Source organism: Brassica napus, chromosome C7 (assembly GCF_020379485.1).
Source record: "Brassica napus cultivar Da-Ae chromosome C7, Da-Ae, whole genome shotgun sequence".
Classification (NCBI taxonomy): Eukaryota; Viridiplantae; Streptophyta; class Magnoliopsida; order Brassicales; family Brassicaceae; genus Brassica; species Brassica napus.
Genome location: NC_063450.1, coordinates 50,503,120 through 50,528,091, shown reverse-complemented (window position 1 = coordinate 50,528,091; position 24,972 = coordinate 50,503,120). Strand labels below are relative to the sequence as shown.

Here is a 24,972-nt window from a genome sequence, read left to right as displayed (position 1 = left end):
TTTCACCGAGCCGGAGGTATTCGTCGACCGTATCACCCTTACAACCATATGCCAAGATACAAATGGCTGCAGTACACTTTTGAAGGGGAGATAGACTAATCCTTCCGAGACAATTTTTTTTTCCCGAAAATATTGAACGTCGTTGGAGAGTCGATCAACAATGCGCATGAACAATGGATTGTTCATTCTAAAACGTCGTCGGAAGATATTTTCAGGATACGTCGGAGTTTCACTGAAATAATCATTCCATAATCGAATATGCCCTTCTTCACGATTTCTTTCGATATAAGCTCATTTTTTCTTTGTTTCCTTGGTTCTTCTTGATGACCAATGGTAAAATTCTCAAAGGTTTGATAAAAGTATTGATTAAAATATTGATAAAATGTATCATCAAGTGAATCTTCAAAAGTGTTTTGAGAGGAAGATGTCATACTTGTGATCCAAAAGAGATTTTTTTTTTTAATTAATAATCTTCGTTTGGTGAGAAAAGGGTTGGTAAGAGGAGAGAAAAAAAGATAGAGTGACTTTGTGATTTTCTGATTTGACTTTTTGAATTATAACTTTCTGATTTGCCTTTGATTTTTGGCGATGATAGAGTGAAAAAGATAGAAGATTTGGCCTGGTAAGAAGAGCGAAAAAGATATAGTGACTTTGTGATCAGAAAGAAGCGAGAGAGTTTGATGAAACAAGAACAATTGACATGAATGAGAGAGAGCAGCTTCAATACTTTATACTACTTGATGAAACCAAAACAATAGACATGTGAACAAAGACAGTCCGTGACATACAAGACAAACGAAACAGGACAGTCCGGGACATGAGATGTGATTACACTCCAGGACAGTCCAAGACAGTCCGTGACATACAATACAATGTGAAACTGGACAGTCCGTGAAACAAAGACAACATGTGACATGTGATTACACTAGAAGAGTACAAGACAACCTGTGACATGTGATTACACTAGAAGAGTACAAGACTTGAGTTTACAAGAGAGGCTGTGATACATGATTGACCTGAAAATGCAACTCCGTAGCTCTCCAACCTCAATATGGTAGCGGGAACACTCATTACTACCAATGCAACGTATTGTGTTGGTTTCAAACGGAACATGATGTGTGGCTTTGATGGTAATGAGTAGTCCCATTACCTTATTGTTACAAGGCAGTATGCAGCCTCTTCTTTCTTTGTGACAGAAGACAACAAAGAGATGCTCCGCTATGTTTCCTCTGTTGACCTGAAAGAAGAACATGAAACATAATAAGAGCAAGAACATGAAACATAAGAACAGAACAACAAACAACTCATCATTCTCATTACTTAAACATAACAAGTACATGAACATGAAACAGACAACAAAGAACTAGCATGAAACAGATAACAAACAACTCGACAGACCTAATACAAAGACACTTAAACAGATGAGCTTCTTCCTTAGACTATGTGGAGAATAACTCAGTAATGAGCGCCTTCTTTAGAGTTTCTTCGTACTCATGGAGTGGCTCTGATTTAGCAAGTAGACGGTCAAGTAGACCTATCTTGGAGAGCCTTTCTTTCTTACTCAAATCCTATTGCTTAATAGACCACATCCGCTCAAATTCACACAGCCCCTTCCCCTCTTCCATTGGCTTCTTACCACGGCGCTTAGCTGCCTTAACACCAGGGGGCTGATCCGTTCCCTCATCCGCTTCACCAGTGTTGTTGTCAGTTGCTTGAGATGTTGAGGAATGTGCACCGTCCTTACATTTTCTCTTTTTAGAGGTTCTCTCGGTAGATAGATCACACCACTTCTGGTCATGGCGAAGCTCCTTCCACGCATGCTCCAGGGTGATTTTTTTTTTATAGTTGTTGAAGAAGATAACGTGAGCTTGTTTGAGAATATCATTCTCATTTTGGCCTGAAGTTTTCTCTCTTGCTGCAGCTTCATATGCTCCACAGAACTTGCAGACAAGATCATTGATCTTTTGCCACCATTGCTTGCAGTGCATTGTCTCTCTTTTTTCACAGCCTGCAAGCTTCGGACTAGCAGCAAAGTAGTCTGCTATTCTCTTCCAGAAGGCCACAGACTTCTGCTCATTCCCAACAACAACATCTTTGCAGGTGCTTATCCAAAAGCTGGTGAGGACTACATCATCGGTTGGCGTCTAAGACCTCCGTTCTTTACGCTCCACAGGAGTGTCTTGCTCGAAGTTGGAAGCTTCTGTAGCTTGCGTCCCAAATAAAGGAATAAGAGAAAATTTTAAACCAATGCCACTATTTTGTTGACTTTGAAAACGATCAACAAAATTTACATTCAAATATATATTAGAATCCATATTTGAATATGAATTAAGTAATAGAAAAGAGAGATGGAAGATAAGAGAGATGGAAAAGAAGAACGCACGTTTGATAGATGGAAGAGATAAAGGATTCCGTATAATAGAGGAGAGAAAGATAAACGCATTCATCACTCACACAACCAAATATATTTGACATTTATCTAACTCATAAACAACATTCATCACCGTAATTACTAGCTAACCATCAGTTTCATTTATCACACAACCATATTCTACCTCTAACCAACACATTTATTACAGTTCAACATACATTCATAAAACAACCAAAAAGCGTTCAATCAATTAAAGAGAAGAAGACATCTACCTGTATTGCGAAGACCAAATGTACTCCTCTGCTTTGAGATTCCTTCGTTTCGTACCCTCGATCCACACATTTTAACACACAAACAGACATGCACATATGAATGAATTAGTTTACGACAGAGAATCAAATGCGAAAAAAATACATGCACATGATTAATATATACGATTTCAAGGATTAAAACATACAAACAAACACAAAGTCAGAACATATCAAAATGATTTTATCAAAGACAGAACATCATATTTGATTCTTCCATCTTAACTGAAACAAATTCAAGTTGAAACAAACTTACAAACAAATATATTTTCATCCATCCATCTTAACTGAAACAAATTTGCAAACAAATCATATTTGATCAATCCATCTCAAGACAGAACAAACCAAATCAAACAAATCAAAATTTACAAAATTTTATGAACTTGAAACATAAGCTTTACCTTCGCCGACAGAGAGCTTCGTCTCCACCGAAGATAGCTCCGTTGCCGCCGAGGAGAGCTCCGTCGCCACTGATACATCGAATCGACGAGAAAGAGAGAGAGCTTCGTCTCCACCGAGAGAGAGCTCCGTCGCCACCGACACACCTAACCAACAAATAACACCCAAAAAACAACCGATCAGAACCAGAAGATGCTTAATCAGAGACATGCAAATTCATAGAACACAAAAACCGCTTACCTTTCGATTTGAGGAGAGCCACCGAGCGCGAGGTCTGTCGCCGTCGAGGAGAACCACTGAGATTGAGGTCACCGACGCGAGCCACCGGGGGAGACGTCACCGTCGAGACCAGAGCCACCGCGAGAATCCAAATCGCCTTTCTTCGGCAGAGACGATGAGAGAGAGAGAGAGAGAGTGAGAGAGAGAGAGAGAGAGAGAGAGAGAGAGAGAGAGAGAGAGAGAGAGAGAGAGAGAGAGAGAGAGAGAGAGAGAGAGAGAGAGAGATAACCTTCTCATTTGTTGACACGTGCTAGGTAAACAACGTTGCTTCCCGGCCTTATTTAAGAGCTGTGTCTTATGCTTTTTATTTTTTAATCCTAATTATCCCTAAGAGACGCGCTAAACACGAGCGATAAAGATGCTCTAACATGTACATCTTTTTCTTGATGTTTAAAAGTTTTTGAATTTGTTTGTAACGTATCAGTGGTCTACTTCCATTATGTGTGTTAATATTCTCAATGCTGGCTGCGTTATCAAACTTTTCGATGGTTAAGGATCATTGTTTTCTTTTTACGTAGTCCATTACACTAAACATCAGTCACGATGCATTGACTAATAATGGGACAAAATCAAATATTTCTGAAGTATGGTGTGAAACTATGATGAGGCAGGTTGGGTGACCCGTATATTGAAAAACTGGGTCGTCAATCACGATGAACTAGTCATGCGAAGGACGATTTGGAGATAAGCTTTCCTGGATTATCGCCTGAAGTAAGATTATATGGCCAAATCGCTCTTCGAATTTTTGTACGGGCTTGCATCGTTGTAGCAGTGAGAGCAGATCTTGTACCAGCCATAGTTTCAAAGGGAATTGTCAACACACGAGACCTTGCAGTGGACAAGAGATCTCAGAATCAAAGAGCAAAACCTTGTAGTATTTAGGTTTCTAGCTTTGATACCATGTCAAGAAATCTCAGCAGTATGTAAACATTCTTCTTAATTATTCTTAAAGTAACTGAGGCAAGCTTCATATATACAACTATATTCTCGTTATACAAATCGAGTTACATACAATACATTATCAGCCCAATACAGTCTAATAGTAACCACCTTATGTTTCGCAGGTTTACGCCGCTGAATATTGAGTTGGTATTTAGAAAAGATGCGAAAATCTTGCCAGACAAATTAAGTCATGTAGAATTACGGGACATGACAGAATGACAACATGATGCATGGGACGTTTCAGATGGTTTGCATGCGACACAAGCAGTGGCAGAGGCTTGTGTCGGAGACAGGAAATTTACTCAGGAGAGTCACAATTGGACTACACTTCAAAAAAGAATTTCTATAAGGGTCAATATTTTGTTTTTGTAGGGGTCAACATAATATATTTGGTAAAAACTAGTGTTATTTATAAAATCCATGTGTGTCAATTGACCCCCCCCCCCCCCCCCCCCCATTACACTCTACCTCCACCACTGGACACAATCCCTCCTTTTTAACAGTTTAGTTAGCTTATTAAATGAAAGTATTCAACTTAAGAATTAATAATGTGGTTGTGAATATAATGTTTTGGTCTACATATGTTTTCTTTATATGAGGTTCGCAAGCAAAGTATAGTGAGGATTGTGGTACTTGTTAGTTATGATGAATAAGGGTTTTTGTCAAATAAAGCCATTAGGGAATATTTCATTTTTGTATATTCTTCTCCACATTCCGCCCGTGTTCCTTCTTCCACAAGCTTGTCCTCTGCTCCTTCTCCTTATTCATCATCAAACGGGCGTATCAATATTGCTCTCGTGCTGGAACCTGCACCGAGTCCAGCTCAGAAGTAACACTACTACATCAGTTATCAGTCAGAGCTAGAAAAGATGTAGAGGCACACAAGACTGCTAGATTTGCTTTAGGAGCTTTGGCTGTATGAAAGGAGGCTGAATGCTTTATTGATAGGTATTTGTACAGTATTTATACAGAATACATAAGGGATTAAGTATTCACTAATTACAATAGTAACCCTTAATGATATATCTCCTATACGCCCCCTCAAGATGGAGGGACTTGAGTGACTCCAATCTTGTTCATAAGCTCAAGAAACCGAGGTCGAGGAAGCGGTTTTGTGAGAGCATCGACGAGTTGATCTTTCGTGGAGAGGTTAGAAACTCTTAGTGCCCCAGCCTGAACGTGATGTCTGATGAGGGGAAAGTCGAGTGCTATATGCTTCATTCGTGAATGGAAAACATGATTTGCAGCGAGGTAGGCTGCACCAACATTATCACAATATAGTACTGGCATTTTGGGCAGTGGTATGCGCAAGTCTGTAAACAGAGAACATACCCAGAGTACCTCAGAAGCGGCATTAGCAACAGCTCGATATTCCGCTTCCGTGGAGGACCTGACAACGCCGGTTTGTTTCTTTGAGCTCCAGGAGATCGGATTGCCACCAAGATAAACTATGTATGCATTCGTGGAGCAATAATCATCCGCGTCACCTGCCCAATCAGCATCAGTGTAGGCGTGGAGCTTCAGAGGCGTGTCAGCACGAAGAAGAATGCCATGAGCAGATGTTCTGGTGACATAACGGAGGATTCACTTGACAGCTTGCCAGTGGAGGTCTGTCGGTCACTGCATATATTGAGAGAGACGATTGACCAGAAATGTAATATCAGATCTGGGAAGCGCAAGGTACTGCAGACTCCATAGGACTGCTCGATATTCGCTAGGATTCTCCATGGGAGTGCCGGAGGTGAGAGATAGTTTAGGCATTGGAGCCATTGGCGTGGAGACCAGTCGCGCATCCATCGTGTTCGTGAGTGTGAGTAGGTCTATGACATACTTCTTTTGTATCAAATGCAGACCCTTGAAGGTCCGAGTTGCCTCTATACCCAGAAAATAACTCAGCTCACCAAAGTCTTTCAGAGAGAAACGTGATGAGATAGTCGCGATGAACCGATCAATCAATTTGTTGTTGTTGCCAGTGATTACCATGTCATCAACGTAGACGAGGAGATAAATAACATCTGACCGACGATGGAAGGTGAAGAGTGAGGTATCAGCCGTGGAATTTACGAACCCTTGCGTGAGAAGGTAAGACCGAAGTTCTTGATACCACGCCCGGGGCGCTTGCTTGAGCCCATAGGGGGCCTTCCTCAGGCGACACACATAGTGTGGTCGATCCTAATCCACAAAACCAGGTGGTTGTGTGACATATACCTCCTCTTCCAACGTTCCTTGAAGAAAAGCGTTATTGACGTCAAGTTGGCGAAGGCTCCAGCCCTTTGTGACCGCAACATGTAACACAGATCTCACCGTCATGGACTTGATAACTGGACTAAATGTCTATGTGAAATCATAACCATGTTGCTGATGGAATCTTTTCGCCACAAGCCGGGCCTTATACCTATCAATCTCACCGTTAGCTCTATATTTTATTGTGAAGACCCACTTACAGTCGACGACGTTCTGATACTGTTCTGGTGGAACGAGTTCTGAAGTCCCATTGCGGAGGTGAGCGTTTATCTCATCGACCATCGCTTGTCTCCATCTAGGATCCTTTAGTGCTTCAGCCACGGTTTTAGGTATCTTTGGTTTAAGTTTCGGGACAAAGGCTAGAAGAGAGGTTTTGGTTTTAGGCTTGGATATATTGTTTTTCGAACGAGTTTTCATGGGGTGATGGTTTGGGTGTTGTGGCTCAGGTGGAGCAGGAGCAGGTGATGGTGAAGGTGAAGGAGAGGGTGATGAAGAGGACGCATTCGAGGAGGTTGCGGTTGGGCTTGGGTTTGGCTCAGTGTTTGCGATAGGAGTTGTACTGGAGGACGGTTGGGGCTGAGTCTCAGGTTGTGGCTGAAACACTGGAGCGATCGGATCTTGCTGCGGAGAAGCTGGAGACAGAGACGCAAGTGGAGACGATGATGCTTGTGGGCTTTGTTGGTGAGGATCAAAGCACGGGGGAGATGTTGCGTTTCTGGAGTCTGAGCAAGCATAGTTGTCTGAGTCGAAGAAGACGCAAAAGGGAATCTTCTCTCATTGAACACCACATGGCGTGACGTGTAGATGCGACCAGAGTCTCGATGAAGGCAGAGATACACACTTTGCGTCAAGGAGTAACCAAGGAACACACAGGATGCAGAGCGCGGTTCCAAAGACACGCAGCTTCTGATAGTTGGGAACCTGGCCAAACAGCTTCGCATAAGGAGACTCATTGTCAAGCACCGGTGTAGGCATCCTGTTAATGAGGTAAACGGACCTAGTGAATGCATAACTCCAGTAAGTAGTGGGCATCGACGCTTGCCCAAGAAGTGTGAGACCAGTCTCGACAACGTGTCTGTGTTTCCGTTCGGAGATTCCATTCAGCTCAGGAGTGTGTGGAGGTGTCGTTAGGTGAGTAATGCCGTGAGTCGCTAGGAGCTGACATAGAGCAATGAACTCACCTCCATTATCCGAGTACAAGGTGCCAATCTTTTGCTTGAACTTGTTTTCCACCAAAGCTTTCAATTTGATGAAGGTGTCAAGAACTTGCGACTTAAGCTTTAGCGGATACAACCACATATAGCGTGTGTATAGATCAACAATGACAAGGTAATACTTGTAGCCATCAATTGGCGCAACCGGAGAGGACCACACGTCCGTGTACAAGTACTCGAGAGGATGAGACGACACAATTGTGTTTGAATAAAACGGCATCTTATGACTTTTATTGATAGATCAGTCCAAACATAACAAATCATTTGTAGAAGACAACGAGACTTGTAAAGAAAATTTTGAAACTAGAGACTTCAGAACTGGTAACGCTGGGTGTCCAAGACGAGCGTGCTAGGAGAGAAGATCTGGTTTCTGATTTGGTGAAGCAAACAACGACATTGGAGAAGACAACTGAACCGGCCACTCATATAGTTCGTTCTTAGTTTTGCCTTGGAGCAACTGGTCCCCTGTGCTGAGATCCTTCACCTGAAAGTGTGCATGAAATAATTCAATTGAAACGCCATTAGTGTTGCACATTTTATAAACCAATATAAGATTTCTCTTAACATTCGGAACATATAGCACATCTCTCAGCTTAAGAGAACGATGAGGAGTAGCAATAAGTGCAGAACCAGTATGTGTTATAAGCAAACCAGTACCATCAGCGATTGTGACCTCTTCCCCACCAGTGTAAGGTTGATGGAGAGCGAGGTTGTTGAGGTCTATCATGAGATGGTGAGTGGCTTTGCTGTCTAGGAGCCAGTTGTTGGGGTTGTACATTGCAGCAGAGGCCATGTTAGCACGAGGTTGGCATGGAGCATACGAGGACACTGATGACTGGTTCGAGCTTCCTGCGGTTTCATGAAGCTGGAGTTGAGAGCAAGTACGAGCACTGTGACCATGGATGCCACAGATTTGACACCTTCCCTAGTATGGTCGTGGTGTATAGCCTTGATTGTTGTAGTTGTTCATGCGATTGTTCCAGTTGCCATTGTAGAGCCCATGTTGGATCGGCCATGACCACGAGTGTTGTTGTTGTGGCCACGAGAGGTTGCAACATTAGCCGTAACCGGTACTGACGGGATGAGCTCAGTCTTTGCAGTAAGCTTGAGCTCGTGTTGAATGAGCTTCTCATGGATTTCCGTAACTGAGGGAGTGGTGTCTCTGCCAGCGATCTGATCCACCACCGTCTTGTAATCCTCAGGGAGTTCCTAGAGAATGAACTCAATCTTGTCTTCATGATCAAGCGGCTTCTCAAGCAGAGCCAAGTGATCAAAGCGAGTCGTAAGTCCCTGCACATACTCATCTATGGACTTAGTCCCCTTGGTCCATTGTTTGAGCTGTTGACGCAATTGTAGTATGTGACCTCGACTTGGCTTCGCATATGTAGTAGCTAGCGTGTGCCATATATCGGCTGCAGTGGTGGTTGTAGCGAGGATCGCTTGGACAGGGGCCGTGATGGTGCCAAGTAGCGCATTGTAAAGAAGCTTATCTTGGCGCTTCTAGATGGAGTACTCATTGTTGACAATAACTTGACCTTCAGTTGTGAGTGTTGGTGATGGGATCTCCATAGATCCATCCATATGACCAGCTAGATCATAACCATCAAGGAGAGAGTGGACTTGACGATTCCACATGAGGTAGTTGGTAAAGGTCAGCTTCGTGACGTTGGTCATGTTCACATTGAGCAGCGTACGTGTACCGGAGACGAGTATCGTCTCGTGTGAAGAAGTAGGTGAGCCACCGGACATGGTGAATAAGAGAGAGAAGAGAAGAAACAGAGGATGAAGAAGAAGAAGAGATGAGAGTAAAGAGCGGCGGAAATTTTTTTTTAAGGTATCGTATTCAGCTCTGATATCATGTATGAAAGGAGGCTGAATGCTTTATTGATAGGTATTTGTACAGTATTTATACTGAATACATAAGGGATTAGGTATTTACTAATTACAATAATAACCCTTAATGATATATCTCCTTTATTTCGATGAGTCTCTACCAATGTCGGTCCTGAGAGTTTGAGGATCTGAGACCATTTGATAAAGATTTTAAAAATTTGGAAGCCTAAAAAAATTTATTTTATAAATTTAGGGATCTATTTACATATAAATTTTTTTTAAAAAAATTGGAAGTCTGAGGCGAATGTTTCATTAGGCTTGGCCCAAGACTGGTTATGGTGTCTACTGTTGTAGCTCGTAGAACATCTGGTCCTGGTCTCTACTGTTGTAGCTTGTAGAACATCTGACTAAGTCACTCGTTAACAAATCCATCTGCCGGCCACTGAATTCCGTGTTTAATCTATGGAACTTGGGGTTTGTTATTAACTTTTGGGTTTGTTATTAGGTTTGTTATTAACTTTTGGGTTTGTTAGGTTTGTTATTAACTTTTGGGCTCAGACTTTTGTGTACAAATACAAAAATATTGTGTGAAGTTTCTGACTTTTCAAACTATCCCTCCTTGTTTATCTTATTACAAATAATGATTTCAAACAAGAACAATACAACCAAACTTAATTTCATGCAACACTTAAACCATAATAATAACTAGGAGATTCTTCCGTACTCATGCACAAATATAAATATTTTAAAATAAATATATTATAATATTGATTAATATTTTTTACTTTTAATTTCAATAATTTATATTATTATTATTAATATTATTATTTTTATTAGACATGTGATTTTTTTATATAATATCTAGTCGGTTTAATTACGTTAGATTACATCTACTTCTCTGAATTCAACCATTATAAATTTTTTTGTTCTAAATATATTAAAATTTTGATTAGTTTTTTTTGTATTTATATTGGTTGATCTCTTAAACAAATAAATATCTTTTAGTAAGATTTTATATTAAAATAACATATATTTTTCTGAGAATCAAATAGACAAAATAGTTAAAGTGTGGATTGATTAAAAATTACATAAAGGAATATAAAGAAAATATTTTGAATTTCATGCATATATGTTTTACAAAAGAAATAAATTATTAAAATTAATTAACATTTTATTTTTATTTTCAAAATGTTAAGGGTATCCCATAATTTAAATGTGTACAAAAATACAATATTACTATAAATAATATATTGTTATTTTATTATTTTTATTAATATCAAAGATTATTTTTGTCAACTTTTTTTATGAAATCACATTATAGATAAATTTTATTTAAAAATTCGTTTTATTTGTTTTTAAAATTTTTTTAATATATGTTATTGGAAAAAAAAAAGAAATTAAATTAAAATCTAATTAAAAAAAATCTAATAAATAAAAAGGAAAATAAACTTAATAATGATAAGTAAAATAATATTTTAAATTCATTAAGAGTACTTCCATTATTAACCATCGTAAAAATTGACATTTGACGTAGTAGACTTTTAAAATAATATTATAGAAATATGAAAAATGGAAAAACATCGAATTTAGTTTATAAAGCCAAATAAACTGAAAATAAACAATCTATATAGTAACATACAATATTTAACACATGTAAAAGAATCTGGTCAATGAAATAAATGATATGTGTAACGATTTTGTATATTATAATAACTCCAATGCATGTGTTATAATAACTCCAATGCACGTGTTACTTCAAATGAAACACGAACAGAAGAATTCTCAACCATCTTCCCCCGTCTTCGTTTCTGTTCATGCTTCCTCTCCGTTCTCTGTGCCACTTCTTGATGCCTTTCTTTTGACAAGCTTAGCCGCCGCATCATCATAATTCATAAGCCTCCGCTGCCATTTCAGCTGTTGGAAACGTTCCAAGCCATCTTCGTCCTTGCAAACTCGGATCCCATATCTCCGCCGACCATTTACCTGATGGCTTTTGCCTCACACCTTTGTGCTTCTTCTCCTTTTTTTATCTCTTCACGCCGTGGGAATGCGCAACCGCAGCAACCCGTGATACTGCACATGGGACAAGGGCCAGCGTCCAAAGGTTGATGAAGAGCTTCGCATGCAACCGAGTTTGATGATGAAGTTGATATGCCCTGGAGGGTCTATGTGAGGAAGAGAAAGAAGCAGCTGGAAGAAGGAAGAAGAGAAGAGGAGACTGCTGACGTGGAAGAAGTTGTTACGAGTTAGTTACGATCGTTTAAAGGAATGTACATGGGCCTCAAGTATATAAGAGGACCCATGGTCGTTTAGAGTTGGGGGATTTGGTATGGGCTTGACTCTGAGAAGAGGAAGATTGTATTCTGGCTTAGTACTCGATCTGTGAGACTAAGAGAGGGTGGTTGGGCGGATCTTAATCAAATACACTTCAGTTCTAACAAATTGGTGCGGTGAGCGTGGACATTGAGAAAACTGCGTTCCGCACCCATGACAGTCACTACGAATTTCTGGTGATGCCATTTGGACTTACCAACGCACCTGCGACGTTCCAAGCTTTGATGAATGACGTTTTCAGAAAGTTCTTGCGGAAATTTGTTTTAGTGTTCTTCGACGATATACTGATCTATAGTTATACGTTGGAAGAGCATGTGAAGCACATAGAGATGGTGCTGGATGTGTTTGTGGAACAGAAGCTATTTGCGAACAGGAAGAAGTGTGCGTTTGCTCAGAAGCAGGTGGAATATCTGGGTCATGTGATCTCGAGTGCAGGAGTATCCACAGACAATCAGAAGATTGAAGCAGTTCAGAAGTGGCCAATACCGAAGGCAGTGAAGGATTTACGCGGATTCTTGGGGTTAACTGGTTACTATAGAAAATTCGTGCAACACTATGGGTGTATTGCTAAGCCTCTCACTATTGAAGAAGGAACAGTTTTTATGGTCGACATTAGCGCTGGCCGCGTTTGAGGAACTGAAGAGAGCAATGGTATCAGCGCCGGTGCTCGCTTTACCCGATTTTACAAAGCTGTTCATAGTGGAATCTGATGCGTCTGGGTTTGGTTTGGGAGCAGTCCTAATGCAAGATGGTCATCCTATTGCATTCTTCAGTAGGGGGTTGACCAGTAAGGAGCAACAGAAACCTATATACGAGCGCGAATTGATGGCAATTGTACTGTCTATACAGAAGTGGAGGCACTATTTGCTTGGAAGAAGGTTTGTAGTGAGAACAGATCAGCAAAGTCTTAAATATCTTTTGGAGCAGCGAGAGATTACACTTGACTATCAGAGATGGCTAACAAGGATCTTGGGTTATAAGTTCGATATTGAGTACAAGGTAGGGAGCGAAAACAAAGTGGCAGATGGCTTATCTCGTATCGATCATGCCACTAAAGCAGAAGGGGTCACAGTTGATTTGTTGGCGTTGACAGTTCCTTCGGCTTTGCAATTACAAGATTTATATGCGGAGGTTGATAATAATGTGGAGATACAACAATTGGTTGCGAAGTTGGCAGTGGGGAAGGAAGTAAAATGCGGGTTTTCTTTGACGAATGGTCGTTTGTTTTATAAACAACGTCTCGTCATTCCATCAACGTCAGCCTTTATTCCATTGATTCTACAGGAATCTCATGACAGTGTTATGGGAGGTCATGCAGGCGTGTTAAGGACGTTACAACGAGTGAAGCTGAGTTTCTATTGGTCCAAAATGCGGAAGAGAGTACAAGAGTATGTCGCCGCCTGTGCAATATGCCAGACACACAAGTACTCAACGCTTTCTCCTGCTGGATTGTTGCAGCCAATAGAATTACCAAATCAGATTTGGGAGGATGTAGCGATGGACTTTATAGAAGGGTTGCCTACATCACAAGGAGTGAATGTCATACTGGTGGTGGTCGATAGGTTGAGCAAGTATGGTCATTTTCTGACTTTGAAACACCCCTTTACTGCAATGGATGTCGCGCATAAGTTTGGTAAAGAGGTCATTCGTTTGCACGGGTTTCCTAAGTCGATCATTTCTGACAGAGACAAGATTTTCTTGAGCAAGTTCTGGAAGGAATGCTTTCGCATGGCGGGCACAAGATTGAGGTTTAGCACTGCTTTCCACCCTCAGACAGATGGTCAAACTGAGGTGTTAAACCGCTGTGTGGAAACGTATTTGCGCTGTTTTGCTTCGTCACACCCGAAGACTTGGTCCAAGTTTCTTCCTTGGGCAGAACTGTGGTATAATACAGCATATCATACGGCTTTGAAGTGTACTCCGTTTCAGTTGGTATACGGACGAGAACCTCCGACATTGTTACCATATGAACAGGGTGCGAGTTCGAACTTTGAGGTTGATGCAATGTTGAAGGAACGTGACGCGATGCTGGGATCTATTAAACAGAATTTACTCAGAGCTCAAGCTCACATGAAGAATAATGCTGATAAGCATCGTCGTGAGTTGGAGTTAGCAGTGGGCTCGATGGTGTATTTGAAATTACGGCCCTATCGACAACAATCAGTCAGTCAGTGTCTGTTTCAGAAGTTAGCTGCAAGATTTTATGGCCCTTTTGAAGTTTTGTCGAGGATTGGGAAGGTTGCGTACAAGTTGAAGTTACCAGATCATTCCAAGATTCACCCGGTTTTTCACATATCTCAGTTGAAACCTGTGATTGGGAGTCCAGAGTTAGCTGTGCCTCTACCTCCGGACAGCACGGAAGAGATTGTGGTGGAACCAGAGGATGTGGTTGATCATCGTTATGACGAAGATGGGTTTATGGAGGTGTTGATCCGTTGGCGTCATTTACCTGCGCATGAGACTTCGTGGCTTAAAGCAAGAGAGGTAAAGCATCAGTTTCCTTCTTTCTCACTTGAGAACAAGCTGAGTCTCGCCAATGGGGGTATTGATATGCCCTGGAGGGTCTATGTGAGAAAGAGAAAGAAGCAGCTGGAAGAAAGAAGAAGAGAATAGGAGACTGCTGACGTGGAAGAAGTTGTTACAAGTTAGTTACGATCGTTTAAAGGAATGTACATGGACCTCAAGTATATAAGAGGACCCATGGTCGTTTAGAGTTGGGGGGATTTGGTATGGGCTTGACTCTGAGAAGAGGAAGATTGTATTCTGGCTTAGTACTCGATCTGTGAGACTAAGAGAGGGTGGTTGGGCGGATCTTAATCAAATACACTTCAGTTCTAACAGAAGTGTTGCACCTCTGACGTTGGATATCACTTGTCTCAGAGCAGAAACCATGATCACATGCTCTTGATCTCTTGTCAAACGAGAAGGTATCTGATCAGAAGAGATATTTTTTTCTGAGTAATTCATGTTCTTGGAGTTGAATTTGAAAATAATAATTACTCAGGAGGAGATTTTGAAAACAAACTGACGAAATAATAGGCGTTTATATAGACTACAAGGAAGGTGGGATCTTTGTTATGCTGGAATTTACCAATGTTTAGACACGTAACTTATGACATCTTTTTTAGTATTTATTTATGTAATAAAACGCGATTTCCAGAAGAAACGCAATTATAAACGCAATTATTAGATTTATTCGAACCATTTCCTAATTAGATGAATATTGACTTTTGTTTTCTGGTCACCTTTTATATTAACATATATTGCTGTACCGAATAAACCGGTACACTTCTTACACTATACCTTTGGTTGGGGAATTGTTACTGAAAATATTGTGCCGTCTTCTAATTTTTCAAACTACTTTTTCTGCAAGCTCCCTTCATGGTTATTATATACTATATGATGAGATTAGAAGTGGTGAAGGAGAAGATTGTTATGGGCTTGTTGATGAGCTTAAAGAAGTGGGCAACAAAAAGAGTTCAGCAAGCATTATGCAGCCCATCAAGAGGTTCATTGACTAACTTGACTGAGTCTTTTCTTTACCATGAGTTAGTTATGTTCTCTGAAATAATGGATGCTGTACTTCCTTATTTTGAGGACCAATATTCAATTTTCTCATTTTCCTTTGTTGTTAGCTAGTGGGTGAATCCACAATAGTTTGTTTCCTTGTACTTTCTTCTGTTTAAGCAATGTAAAGACAGAAACAAAGGTAGTCAAAACTACCTATTAAAAGCATCTTAATTCTTGTGTTCTTATTCACCTATAGCTTTGATTGGGATCTATACTATACATATAGCCACAAACAGTAGAATGTATACCTAAAAAATCACAGCTATAAAAAGATATAATTTATCTTCTGTCGTTTGGTGCATCATTTTGAACTTGGTCATATCAAATTGTTGTATCTCATTACAAATAATGATTTTAAACAATACAATTGAATTTAATTTCATGCAACACTTAAAAAACGGCGAACAATATGACAAATCAAATTTAATAAGAAAGCTAAAACTAAAAACACAATCACAAGGTAGTCACATACAATATTTAACACATGTAAAAAATCTGATCAATGAAATAAATGATATGTGTGAAGATTTTGTATATTATAATTCCACTGCATGTTTAGTTCGAGTGAAACACGACCAAACAATTTCTAAATCATTTTCCACCCTCGTCTTCTCGGTGTATGGATGGTTCATCTCCGTTCATTGTGCCACTTCTTGCTGCCTTTCTTTTGACAAGCTTAGACTCCGCATCATCGTAAGCCTCCGCAGCCATTTTAGCTGTTGGAAATGTTCCAAGCCACCTTCTTCTTTGCAAACTCGGATCCCATATCTCGGCAGACCATTTACCTGATAGTTTATGGAAGTACATGAACTACTAGAACATAATGTAACGAGTTGGAACATAGTTAACCTGATGGGTTATGCATGGAAATACATAAATTGTGCTAGTAAAAACAAAAACCCAAACCTGTTGGAAATTTTTTTTTAATTACCATGCAAGTTCTGGACCATAGACCATAATTTTAGGTATGAAGTCAATTTGTTTTGGAAATTCTAATTTGAAGAATAACATTTCGTATCAAAAATGGTTTATATCCAGGACACAAGAGAACCATTTCACTACCACTAGGCCACCTACAATTTGGTTATGTTGGAACAAAATTATTTATTGGAATATATATAATTTACCTGATGGCTTTTGCCTCACACCTTTGTGCTTCTTCTCCTTCTCTATCTCTTCATGCACTGGGAATGCGCAACCTAAGCAACCGGTAATATTGCAGAGAGGACAAGGGCCAGCGTCCAAAGGTTGATGAAGAGCTTCGCATGCAACCGAGTTCGATGATGAATTGTCACCTCGGACGTTGGATATGACTTGTCGCAGAGCAGAAACCATGATCACGTGCTCTTGATCTCTTGTGAGCAAACGAGGAGGTTTGTGATCGCAAGAGGGAATGTTTTCTGAATGATCCATGTACGTGGAGTCGAACTGAAAATAACTTATCGCTCACGGAGAAAGGATCCAATGTGTTAAGGTTTGAAAACAATGAATAGGCCTCTTTATATAGTACAAGGAAGGTGGAATATTTGTGGCCCCATATGCCAATCTTATCAATGTTTTAACACGGGACATGCACGAACTTGTGTGTGCCACATCAATTTTTAGATATTTATTTCTGCTGTAAACGCGATTTCTAGGAGAAACGCGATTACTAAATTTATTCGATCCACTCAATGACTAACTAGAGTCTTGACTTTTGTTCTCTAGTCAGCCTTTTATAGAACATTATTGTAGTGTACCGAGTAAACCAATACACTTCTTACACCACATCCTGCCATTGTATTGCTAGCCTTACACAACTGTATTTTTTGTTTTCTAACAACGTCCTCTCAATTCTCTAGGTCTACAATGTCTTAATGTGTAAAAAGTTGTATTTCGTTGGTAACGTACCTATCAGTGGTCTACTTCCATTATGTCAAAACAATTTCTTTAATGCGTGTTCCTCATATTTACAGAACTGACTGTATTCAAACTTTTCAATGGTCAAAGATCATTGTTTTCTTTGTAGTCTATTACACCATCAGTCCCTATGCATTATTAATAATAGGACAGAATTAGAAGATTTCTGATGTTTGGTGTAAAAATATGATGAGGCAGGTTGGGTGACCAGTATATTGTAAAAATATGGACCATAAATCACGATGCAATGGACAATGGTCTACAACCACCTTATGTTTCGCAGGTTTATGCTGGTGAATCTTGAGTTGATATTTAGCAAATATGTGAAAACCTTGCCAGACAAATTGAATCTTGGAGAATTATAGGAAAAGACAGAAGGACAACGCGACATCTTCTGATGGTATAATTGCGACACAAACCCTCCGTTTTAACTGTTTATTTAGCTTATTGAATGAAAATAGTGAACTAAAAAAGTATTAATGTGGTTGTAAATATAATGATTGCTCTACGACATATGTTTTCCTTGTATTAAAATAGAGTGGGGATTGTTGTTCTTACTAGCGAGGGATGAAGGGTTTCAATTTTGTGCAGCTTGTTCGAGTACTGCGCCAAGATCTATATATGCATGTATCAATGAAAACAAAAGGGCATATATACTAAGTACTTAAAAAAAAAAATGGTAAACCATTTTCTTAAGAGAGAATGTAAAAGTCCTGGTGACCACGCGCGTGAAAATCTGGTGTGGTGCAGATTCGAATTCGGGTCCCTTGGGAATCCATGGAACGTCTTGATCACCCGATCACATACGCGTAGTTATACTGCGTACTAAAATTATACTTCGAGCTAAGTAAATGAGCGAGCCGATTTATTAGGATGATAATCGGTCAATGAGAAGCCAATTCTGTCTATAGTAGATTAGTATAGTAGTATGGATTTTGGTCTTATGAGATGTAAGTTTGTTTATATTGTCCAAATTTTTAAGGTAGAGTTTAATCAAGTTGCAGTTCTATAGAGAAGTTTCTATGTGGAATAATAGTATGTTTTCTCTTTGTATCAGCTTCTTTCGGTTACTACCAGTCTTAAATGCAATTTTACAGAGTTAGTTATTATTGCCACATCTCATGCTGACTGCTGAGTTACTTCAAATCTTTTCTAATTTCTAGTAAGATTTTATCTAGTTGGATTTATATATAAAAAAAAACAGGGTAATATGTTAACCCCTGTTCCGGAACGCGGTAGGCGCTAGTCGGTCGGTCGGGTTGAGCCTAGCGCCTAAAGAGAAAATCGGAGATTAATCAGAAATTATGCGGGGCGGAATTTTTAGATGGTTTACTATGTTATAAAACATGTTAATCTTTAATTGTGTATAACATTAATACATTTTCATGTTTAAGATTGTATAAAACACACAAATAGAATATATAAACTTAATATAGTGTAATTTTCATCAAAATTATGAATATAAATGATATTTATAAAATTTTAGATCAAATAAACAAATAAAAATATTATTAAAACTAAAAAAAAAAAAAAAATTTAAAAAAAAAAAAAAAAAAAAAAAAAAATAGATTAGGCGGCCGCCTAGGCGGCTAGGCGGTCATTTAGGCGGCTATGCGGTCATTTAGGCGGTTTAGGCAGAAAAAATCAGATATCCGATTTTTTAAACCGATTTGGCATAAATCGGGGCGGAAAAGTGACGCGTAGCGCCTAGGCGGCCGCCTAGACGGCTAGGCGGCCGATTTTTAGAACAGGGATGTTAACATAATCTTAATCTTTTGGAAGACCCTTGATGTTCTGCTGGCACTTTCTTTTTGAATGAAATAAAAAATTTAACCAATCAACCTATTTTCGTAAGTATTTTTGTTCTTGTCCGGATACAAGATAACCAAGATGCATGTTCGAAAGCTTTTGTTGAGGACTAGAATTTATAAACAAGCCATTGTAGCTTCCATTGGCAGCGTTGCTCTAGCATTCAAAACAAATATGGTTTGTTGAAATAAACTTATGGGCCCTCCAGCATAATAAAACATACAACATCGAACTATTATTTAGGAATGATCAGATTATCAAATTTGCTCTGATTCATTATTCGTTTCAATTCGAAAATTTGGATATCCGTAAAGTTTCGAATCAAAACAAATAGCAAAATGTGATATTCGTAAAAATGAAACAAATCACAAATATTATTTTTTGGAAAGCCGAATATCCAATCCGATTCGTGTATTTACATATATGTAATGTAATTGTATATATAAACTATCATATCTATACATATTTTATGATATAATTTGGTTATTTTTTTATTTTAAGTTGTTTTTCAAATTTTTGTTTGGATTGCATATCGAATTTATTTTTATGTTGAATCAAATGTTAACGTGTAAATTTTCTTATTAGATTTGTTAATATTAAATTTTGCTTTATAATTTATGTTAAAAATGTTACTGTGTTAGTATGATATTTTATTTTAATTTTAAGTTGATATTTTAATTTTTTTTATTCAATTTTAATAATATATATTATTTTTATTTTTAATATAATTGACAGATCGAATCGAATAATCTGCGAATATTTTAAAAAGCTCGGGATATCTAAACTTCCGCCGGACCTAATTATTGTTTTATTAATTTGGAAGCTTACCTCACAGCATACACGTGAGTCACGTGACAATGAAAGAGAGAGAAGCAGCAAACTTGAGATGACGTTTTGAATGCCAATGTAAAACTGTGATTGTAGTAACTTTTTTAAAGTTTTTGGTCGGTAAAAATAAAAACACACACAACACAAATGTTGACCAAAGAGAATTGAATTATTCAAGGCTAGCAAAAGACAAATTTATCCCTCACGAAATCTGGGCCTTGCTTGCTTGCACACCGATCCGACACGTACACATATCATCCACACTGGCCTGGCACGAAACGAAATACGATCCTCCAGTCCAATCCATCATCGTCGTCCACAGGACCTTCATTCCGATCTGTGAGATCTCTCTTCTTCTTCATTTTTTTTTTCTTTTCAATCTTAGCGCATTGATTCTGAAACGTGTAATTCTTTGTGGCTTTGGGATCATTCAGGATCAGACATGGCTTTCCTTGTGACATCCTTAATATTCGCTGTCGTGGGAATCATTGCGTCGATATTCACAAGGATCTGCTTCAACCAAGGCCCCTCCACCAATCTGTAATGTTTTTTGATTTCGTCTCAATCTTATAAGTAATTATCATTAGCCGGTCGGTAATGTGTTGCTACGTCAATGTTAATGCCGTTTAGTTTGGTTCTCCGGGATCGATTCAGTAGTTCGAATCATTTATTTATATCTTTGCGCCTTTAGAATCGATCATTGACTTTTGTTGGATTCTCCATACTTTTTTTTTTTTTTGATAACCATTCTCGGTTGGGGTAAATGTATCAAAGTCTTTTGTCTTTGTTTTGTGGAACAGGCTACATTTTACTTTGGTCATTACAGCCACTGTCTGCTGTTGGATGATGTAAGTTTTTTTATTATGTTTCATGCTCTCTTTTTATCTTTTACTTTTGCATTTGCACCCATGGTTCATCCTTTGTTTCCTCACCTCCATCCAACATTAGCTAATGAGAGATAGAGATAGAGATCCTTCTAGGCTGTGATCGATCATCTGTCTCGTTGTCCTATTATCTTATATCACTGAATCGTTGTTTTTATTTCTTTGTTTTGGGCAGGTGGGCAATTGTATACATTGCGCAGATGAAGCCTCTCATTGTCCCTATCCTAAGCGAGGTTGAGTAGACACCCATCTACTCCAACTAGGCAACCCAATGCACGGATTTGATTGTCTGCTCGCTCTTTCTGTGTATACCTCTTCAAACATATCTGTTTTGTTATCCCTATCGCGGTGTGGAACAAACAATACCTTTGCCTCTCCTCACTGTTAAATCTTGTCTCTCATTCATTTTATTTGACAGTCTGCATCATACTCAAAAGACTATGCCAGAGAGTATGTATTATTTGTTGATGAAATAAAAATCTTTGGAGGAATACTAACTCGGCTAATTCTTATCTTCATCTTCTTGGCAAGTTCCTATCAAATGGCAATAATCCAGGCATGAGCCAACCAACCATTCGTTCTGCCATAACGGTTCCTGTGGAGTTTCTATTGAAGTAACTCTGAGCTTCAAAATTGTTTGAGGTCTTTATATCCCAAGGAATTACAAACTTGAATTATGACAAGAACACTCTTTTAACTACAACCATTACAAAGAGAAAATCTATTTCAACAATATCTTGTTTTCAAATAACCCCAGTTCGATGGCCTAAGTAGATCTCGCCTGAAACAATTGTACTGTATAGACTTCTTCAGCTATGCCTCAAATGAAAACAACTCATGAACGAGTTGTGGTTCTCTTCCTCGGTTTTACTCTTGGGAGTAGGGTTGTCACATTATAGGAAGTAGTCAGGGGCAGGTTTTTTGGCGGGAGGCCCTCTCGAGTCCTGCATTTAGAGTGTGTTAGTGATCATAGGGTATAAGAATGACAAGTAGAAAACATTATCAAAAGTGGTCGTACCTGCTGGGCTGCCTGGAACACACGGAACTCTTTGTTTAGGTTCTCGTCCAGCTCTAGAATCGAAGCAATATTACCGCATCTGGATCATCATTGAAATACGAGTTAAATGCAAATATCAAACTAAAAGGATACACAGACGGTCCTGAGTATCTTATTTACCTATAACAGTAATTTGGAGCTGACCACACTGTCACAATCTGGCTATCGAACATCCATTTGTAACCCTCCATAACTAGTTGATGTGCTCGTCCTATGTAGTCTATGTTGTTTGTGTGGTTAAAAGTCGTGACAACACTGCCGCCAAAAAGGAATCCAGCTCCACGAGGACTCAATCCCCATCCCTCAACTATATCCTCGGGATCAGACCATAGGAGGTCACACATGGCACCATCATGTGGCACTTCTTGCTTCCGGTCAATTGTCCTGATCTGCCATAAACGTCCCCGTCAGTTAACTCAATCTTAGTTGAAACTTCTGACAATATCAACAAAGAGAGAGAGAGAGGGGAGAGAGATTTTTCCATCAACCTGATCAAGAGTATTAATAGTTGGCGAGAGACCGCCATGAACACAGAATATCTTGTTCTCAACAACAGCTGAAAGACTTTTGTACAAATAAAAAGAGTCAAATCATTTTAGCGACAGAGATCCCAAAAACTGAAACACATAGAGGTGGAAATGCGTGCGGTGAGCAAGTACCTCATGTAGTCAAAAATATCGGTGCAGTATCTCCAGACATTTACAGAACCATACTTACGCAAACACTCATCATAAAATCCATAAACCTACTAAAAACAAACTGTGTAAATACTCTTGAATATATACACAAGAACCAAAATTGTCAATGAGAGACTGCATTCACCCACCTGTGTGATTTGCCTGCTTTCGTGGTTTCCTCTGATGAGAGTTATACGGTCTGGATATCTAACCTGAGAGGATATCAAAGCAACCCATTTAAGTGATTCAAAGAAACATGACCTAGTACAAAGTATAAAACAACGTCAAGAGTGTTTACCTTGAGAGCGAGTAGAAGCAGAAACGTCTCAACAGAGTAGTATCCACGATCAACAAAATCGCCAAGAAACAAGTAGTTGGTCTTGGGGCAATCACCTCCAACTTTGAAAAGCTCCATCATGTCATAGAACTGCCCATGGATATCACCACACAGCTATTCCAGTGCAAAGAACAACCAAAATCTCCAAGAAATCATTAGCAATTCTTGAAAACCATAACACAAATGGTATCTACTGTCAACTTCACTGCCCTTGAAACAACTAAAACTTGTTCACATGAACACCATCTTATAAACACAGTAACGAACCAATACATCAACCGCAAAGATTCTGCTGAACCATCAACACCAGTTTCTTGGAACATTTCTTGATTTTACGAGCTCCTAATTCTACTTCCAGTTCTTTACAGATAACTCTTAACTATCGAATCCCTAGATCGAGAAATAGGGGTAAAGCAAGAACTTACAGTGACGGGAGCATCGACTCTCTGAACATTACTCTCTTCAACGAGGATCTCCATTGCTTTGAGGCAGAGAGACTTCACCTCCGATTCGCTCAACGGCTCGCAGCGCTTCAGCTGCTCTATCTGCCTGTCTAGGTCTGACATTTCCTCTTTCGATTCCTCTTCAAAAACTCCTGACCCGATCCTTAATCCGACGATTCCGACGAAATCAACAACTCTCCGAGCTTCGTCTTCTTCTTCTTCCCCGGGAGAGCTTCTCTCTCCTCTCCGCAGGGGTATGCGAATGTCTTCTCTCTCCTTCCTTAATCTTTTATTATTATATTCAAAACCGCCCCGCTTCTTTTTAAAAATTGTACATTCATCCTGAATGTTTTAAATATAACAATTACATACTGGGCCCATTATGTGATATGGGCCTGTTTTATAAGCCCCATTCATTTTAAGACGATCAGAGGATCACATCAGTGATCGGCAACGATGGAGAGAAACATCGAGAAGATGCTGAACAGAGTCTCGGTGGTGTTCATAATCATCGGAACGTTGATCATGGTGATAATGATTCTCCAGACGCCGGGAACGTGCATCTCACCAGAAGCTCCCTCGAAGCCCCACACGCATTTCCCGAGATCCACCTGCGACTCCTTGCCGCGAAAGCATCTCCCTTTACCCAAGAAGAACGCTCGCCTCTGGTCCTCCAAGGCTTGGACGACGCGTCTCTCCTCCTTCTCCTCTTACTTCCTCCGGTTCCGCGATCTCGGGCTGCTTCGCAACCACACCAAAGCTCTCTGCCTCTCCGCCGGCGCCGGCCACGCTCCGATGGCGATGAACCAGATCGGGCTATCCGACGTCACCGCCGTGGAGTTGGTTGACTCGCTTCCTCTCGTGAGAAGAGCTGATCCTCATAACCTTCCTTTTTTCGACGGTGCGTTTGATTTCGCGTTTACTGCGCATCTTGACGATGCTCTGTTTCCGTGGAGGGTCGTGGAGGAGATGGAGAGGACGGTGAGGCGAGGCGGGTTTTGCGTGGTGGCGGTTGATGAATGCGGCGGAGGTGATGTTAGGGAGATTGCTAGACTGTTCTTGAAGTCTAAGCTCGTTGATGTTGCTAATGTGACCTTAGAAGGATCTAAAAGGACTAGTGTACTACTCAAAGTTGAAGACTTTAAGACATGACTCTGTTTTTGTCTTATCAATGTTTTGGTTTTTCAGAGGTTGTGCATTATATCCAATCCTTTTGTATATGACTGTGTTTATCTTATATTGCCTGCCTTCTACTGAGTTTGATTCTAAAGATTGATTAAGACTCTGCGCACGCCGGTTCAAAACATCTCAAGCGCTTATAAGCCTCATTTCATCTTTACACAGCATATATTGGATCACTAGGCTAATTAATAACCTCTTAAGAGTTGCCGGAACAGAAGACGTCTCCTCCGGCTGAGCCTCACTGGCTGTAATTTCCGGCAGTGAAGTTTCTTGCCGAGCCACCGGTGGAGCTTCAGTGAGGATAGGGGGTAGAAGTCTGAACAACTTCTGAAGGCTTGAACTTGTTGATGTAGTAGCTAAGA

General features: G+C 39.7%; 5 protein-coding genes across 5 annotated transcripts; 2 read left to right on the top strand and 3 right to left on the bottom strand.

Annotated features, from left to right (window-relative positions):
- Positions 1-1,568: 1,568 nt before the first annotated feature.
- On the bottom strand, positions 1,569-4,154 carry LOC106408480 (glutathione S-transferase T3-like). The gene is made up of 3 exons (XM_013849250.1): positions 4,109-4,154; positions 3,081-3,224; positions 1,569-2,125 (listed from the first exon to the last, which is right to left on the bottom strand). The coding sequence occupies exons 1-3, from the start codon at positions 4,152-4,154 to the stop codon at positions 1,569-1,571; spliced, it is 747 nt and encodes a 248-aa protein (XP_013704704.1).
- Positions 4,155-15,902: 11,748 nt separating this feature from the next.
- LOC106407180 (putative ethylene-responsive transcription factor ERF121) lies at positions 15,903-17,538 on the bottom strand. Its single transcript, XM_013847984.3, has 2 exons — positions 16,622-17,538; positions 15,903-16,279 (listed from the first exon to the last, which is right to left on the bottom strand). The coding sequence occupies exons 1-2, from the start codon at positions 16,905-16,907 to the stop codon at positions 16,086-16,088; spliced, it is 480 nt and encodes a 159-aa protein (XP_013703438.2). The 5' UTR covers positions 16,908-17,538; the 3' UTR covers positions 15,903-16,085.
- Positions 17,539-20,218: 2,680 nt separating this feature from the next.
- On the top strand, positions 20,219-21,407 carry LOC106411139 (V-type proton ATPase subunit e2-like). The gene is made up of 4 exons (XM_013851834.3): positions 20,219-20,369; positions 20,465-20,570; positions 20,831-20,878; positions 21,090-21,407. The coding sequence occupies exons 2-4, from the start codon at positions 20,473-20,475 to the stop codon at positions 21,154-21,156; spliced, it is 213 nt and encodes a 70-aa protein (XP_013707288.1). The 5' UTR covers positions 20,219-20,369; positions 20,465-20,472; the 3' UTR covers positions 21,157-21,407.
- An 88-nt stretch (positions 21,408-21,495) lies between these two features.
- On the bottom strand, positions 21,496-23,695 carry LOC106411137 (serine/threonine-protein phosphatase PP-X isozyme 1-like). Its single transcript, XM_013851833.3, has 8 exons — positions 23,411-23,695; positions 22,947-23,099; positions 22,798-22,860; positions 22,631-22,716; positions 22,460-22,535; positions 22,092-22,360; positions 21,933-22,011; positions 21,496-21,858 (listed from the first exon to the last, which is right to left on the bottom strand). Exons 1-8 carry the CDS (start codon positions 23,549-23,551, stop codon positions 21,808-21,810), a joined length of 918 nt encoding a protein of 305 aa, XP_013707287.2. The 5' UTR covers positions 23,552-23,695; the 3' UTR covers positions 21,496-21,807.
- Positions 23,696-23,841: 146 nt separating this feature from the next.
- On the top strand, positions 23,842-24,685 carry BNAC07G40590D. Its single transcript, XM_013849746.3, has one exon. It carries the CDS (start codon positions 23,885-23,887, stop codon positions 24,578-24,580), a length of 696 nt encoding a protein of 231 aa, XP_013705200.2. The 5' UTR covers positions 23,842-23,884; the 3' UTR covers positions 24,581-24,685.
- Positions 24,686-24,972: the final 287 nt, after the last annotated feature.

What these genes read in the sequence shown, in the direction of transcription:
- LOC106408480 (XM_013849250.1), bottom strand. Translation starts at nt 4,154, where the DNA reads ATGGCTGGTACAAGATCTGCTCTCACTGCTACAACGATGCAAGCCC. An exon ending in TGCTACAACGATGCAAGCCC is followed by an intron (nt 3,225 to 4,108) that starts GTACAAAAATTC and finishes TTTGTTGGTTAG; the next exon opens with GTGTGTCGGTGGCGACGGAG. An exon ending in GAAGCTCTCTGTCGGCGAAG is followed by an intron (nt 2,126 to 3,080) that starts GTAAAGCTTATG and finishes CCGATGATGTAG; the next exon opens with TCCTCACCAGCTTTTGGATA.
- LOC106407180 (XM_013847984.3), bottom strand. Translation starts at nt 16,907, where the DNA reads ATGGATCATTCAGAAAACATTCCCTCTTGCGATCACAAACCTCCTCGT. An exon ending in TGTGAGGCAAAAGCCATCAG is followed by an intron (nt 16,280 to 16,621) that starts GTAAATTATATA and finishes ATAAACTATCAG; the next exon opens with GTAAATGGTCTGCCGAGATA.
- LOC106411139 (XM_013851834.3), top strand. Translation starts at nt 20,473, where the DNA reads ATGGCTTTCCTTGTGACATCCTTAATATTCGCTGTCGTGGGAATCATT. An exon ending in CAAGGCCCCTCCACCAATCT is followed by an intron (nt 20,571 to 20,830) that starts GTAATGTTTTTT and finishes TTTGTGGAACAG; the next exon opens with GCTACATTTTACTTTGGTCA. An exon ending in ACTGTCTGCTGTTGGATGAT is followed by an intron (nt 20,879 to 21,089) that starts GTAAGTTTTTTT and finishes TGTTTTGGGCAG; the next exon opens with GTGGGCAATTGTATACATTG.
- LOC106411137 (XM_013851833.3), bottom strand. Translation starts at nt 23,551, where the DNA reads ATGTCAGACCTAGACAGGCAGATAGAGCAGCTGAAGCGCTGCGAGCCG. An exon ending in AAAGCAGGCAAATCACACAG is followed by an intron (nt 22,717 to 22,797) that starts GTGGGTGAATGC and finishes TGTTTTTAGTAG; the next exon opens with GTTTATGGATTTTATGATGA. An exon ending in GCTCCAAATTACTGTTATAG is followed by an intron (nt 22,012 to 22,091) that starts GTAAATAAGATA and finishes ATGATGATCCAG; the next exon opens with ATGCGGTAATATTGCTTCGA.
- BNAC07G40590D (XM_013849746.3), top strand. Translation starts at nt 23,885, where the DNA reads ATGGAGAGAAACATCGAGAAGATGCTGAACAGAGTCTCGGTGGTGTTC.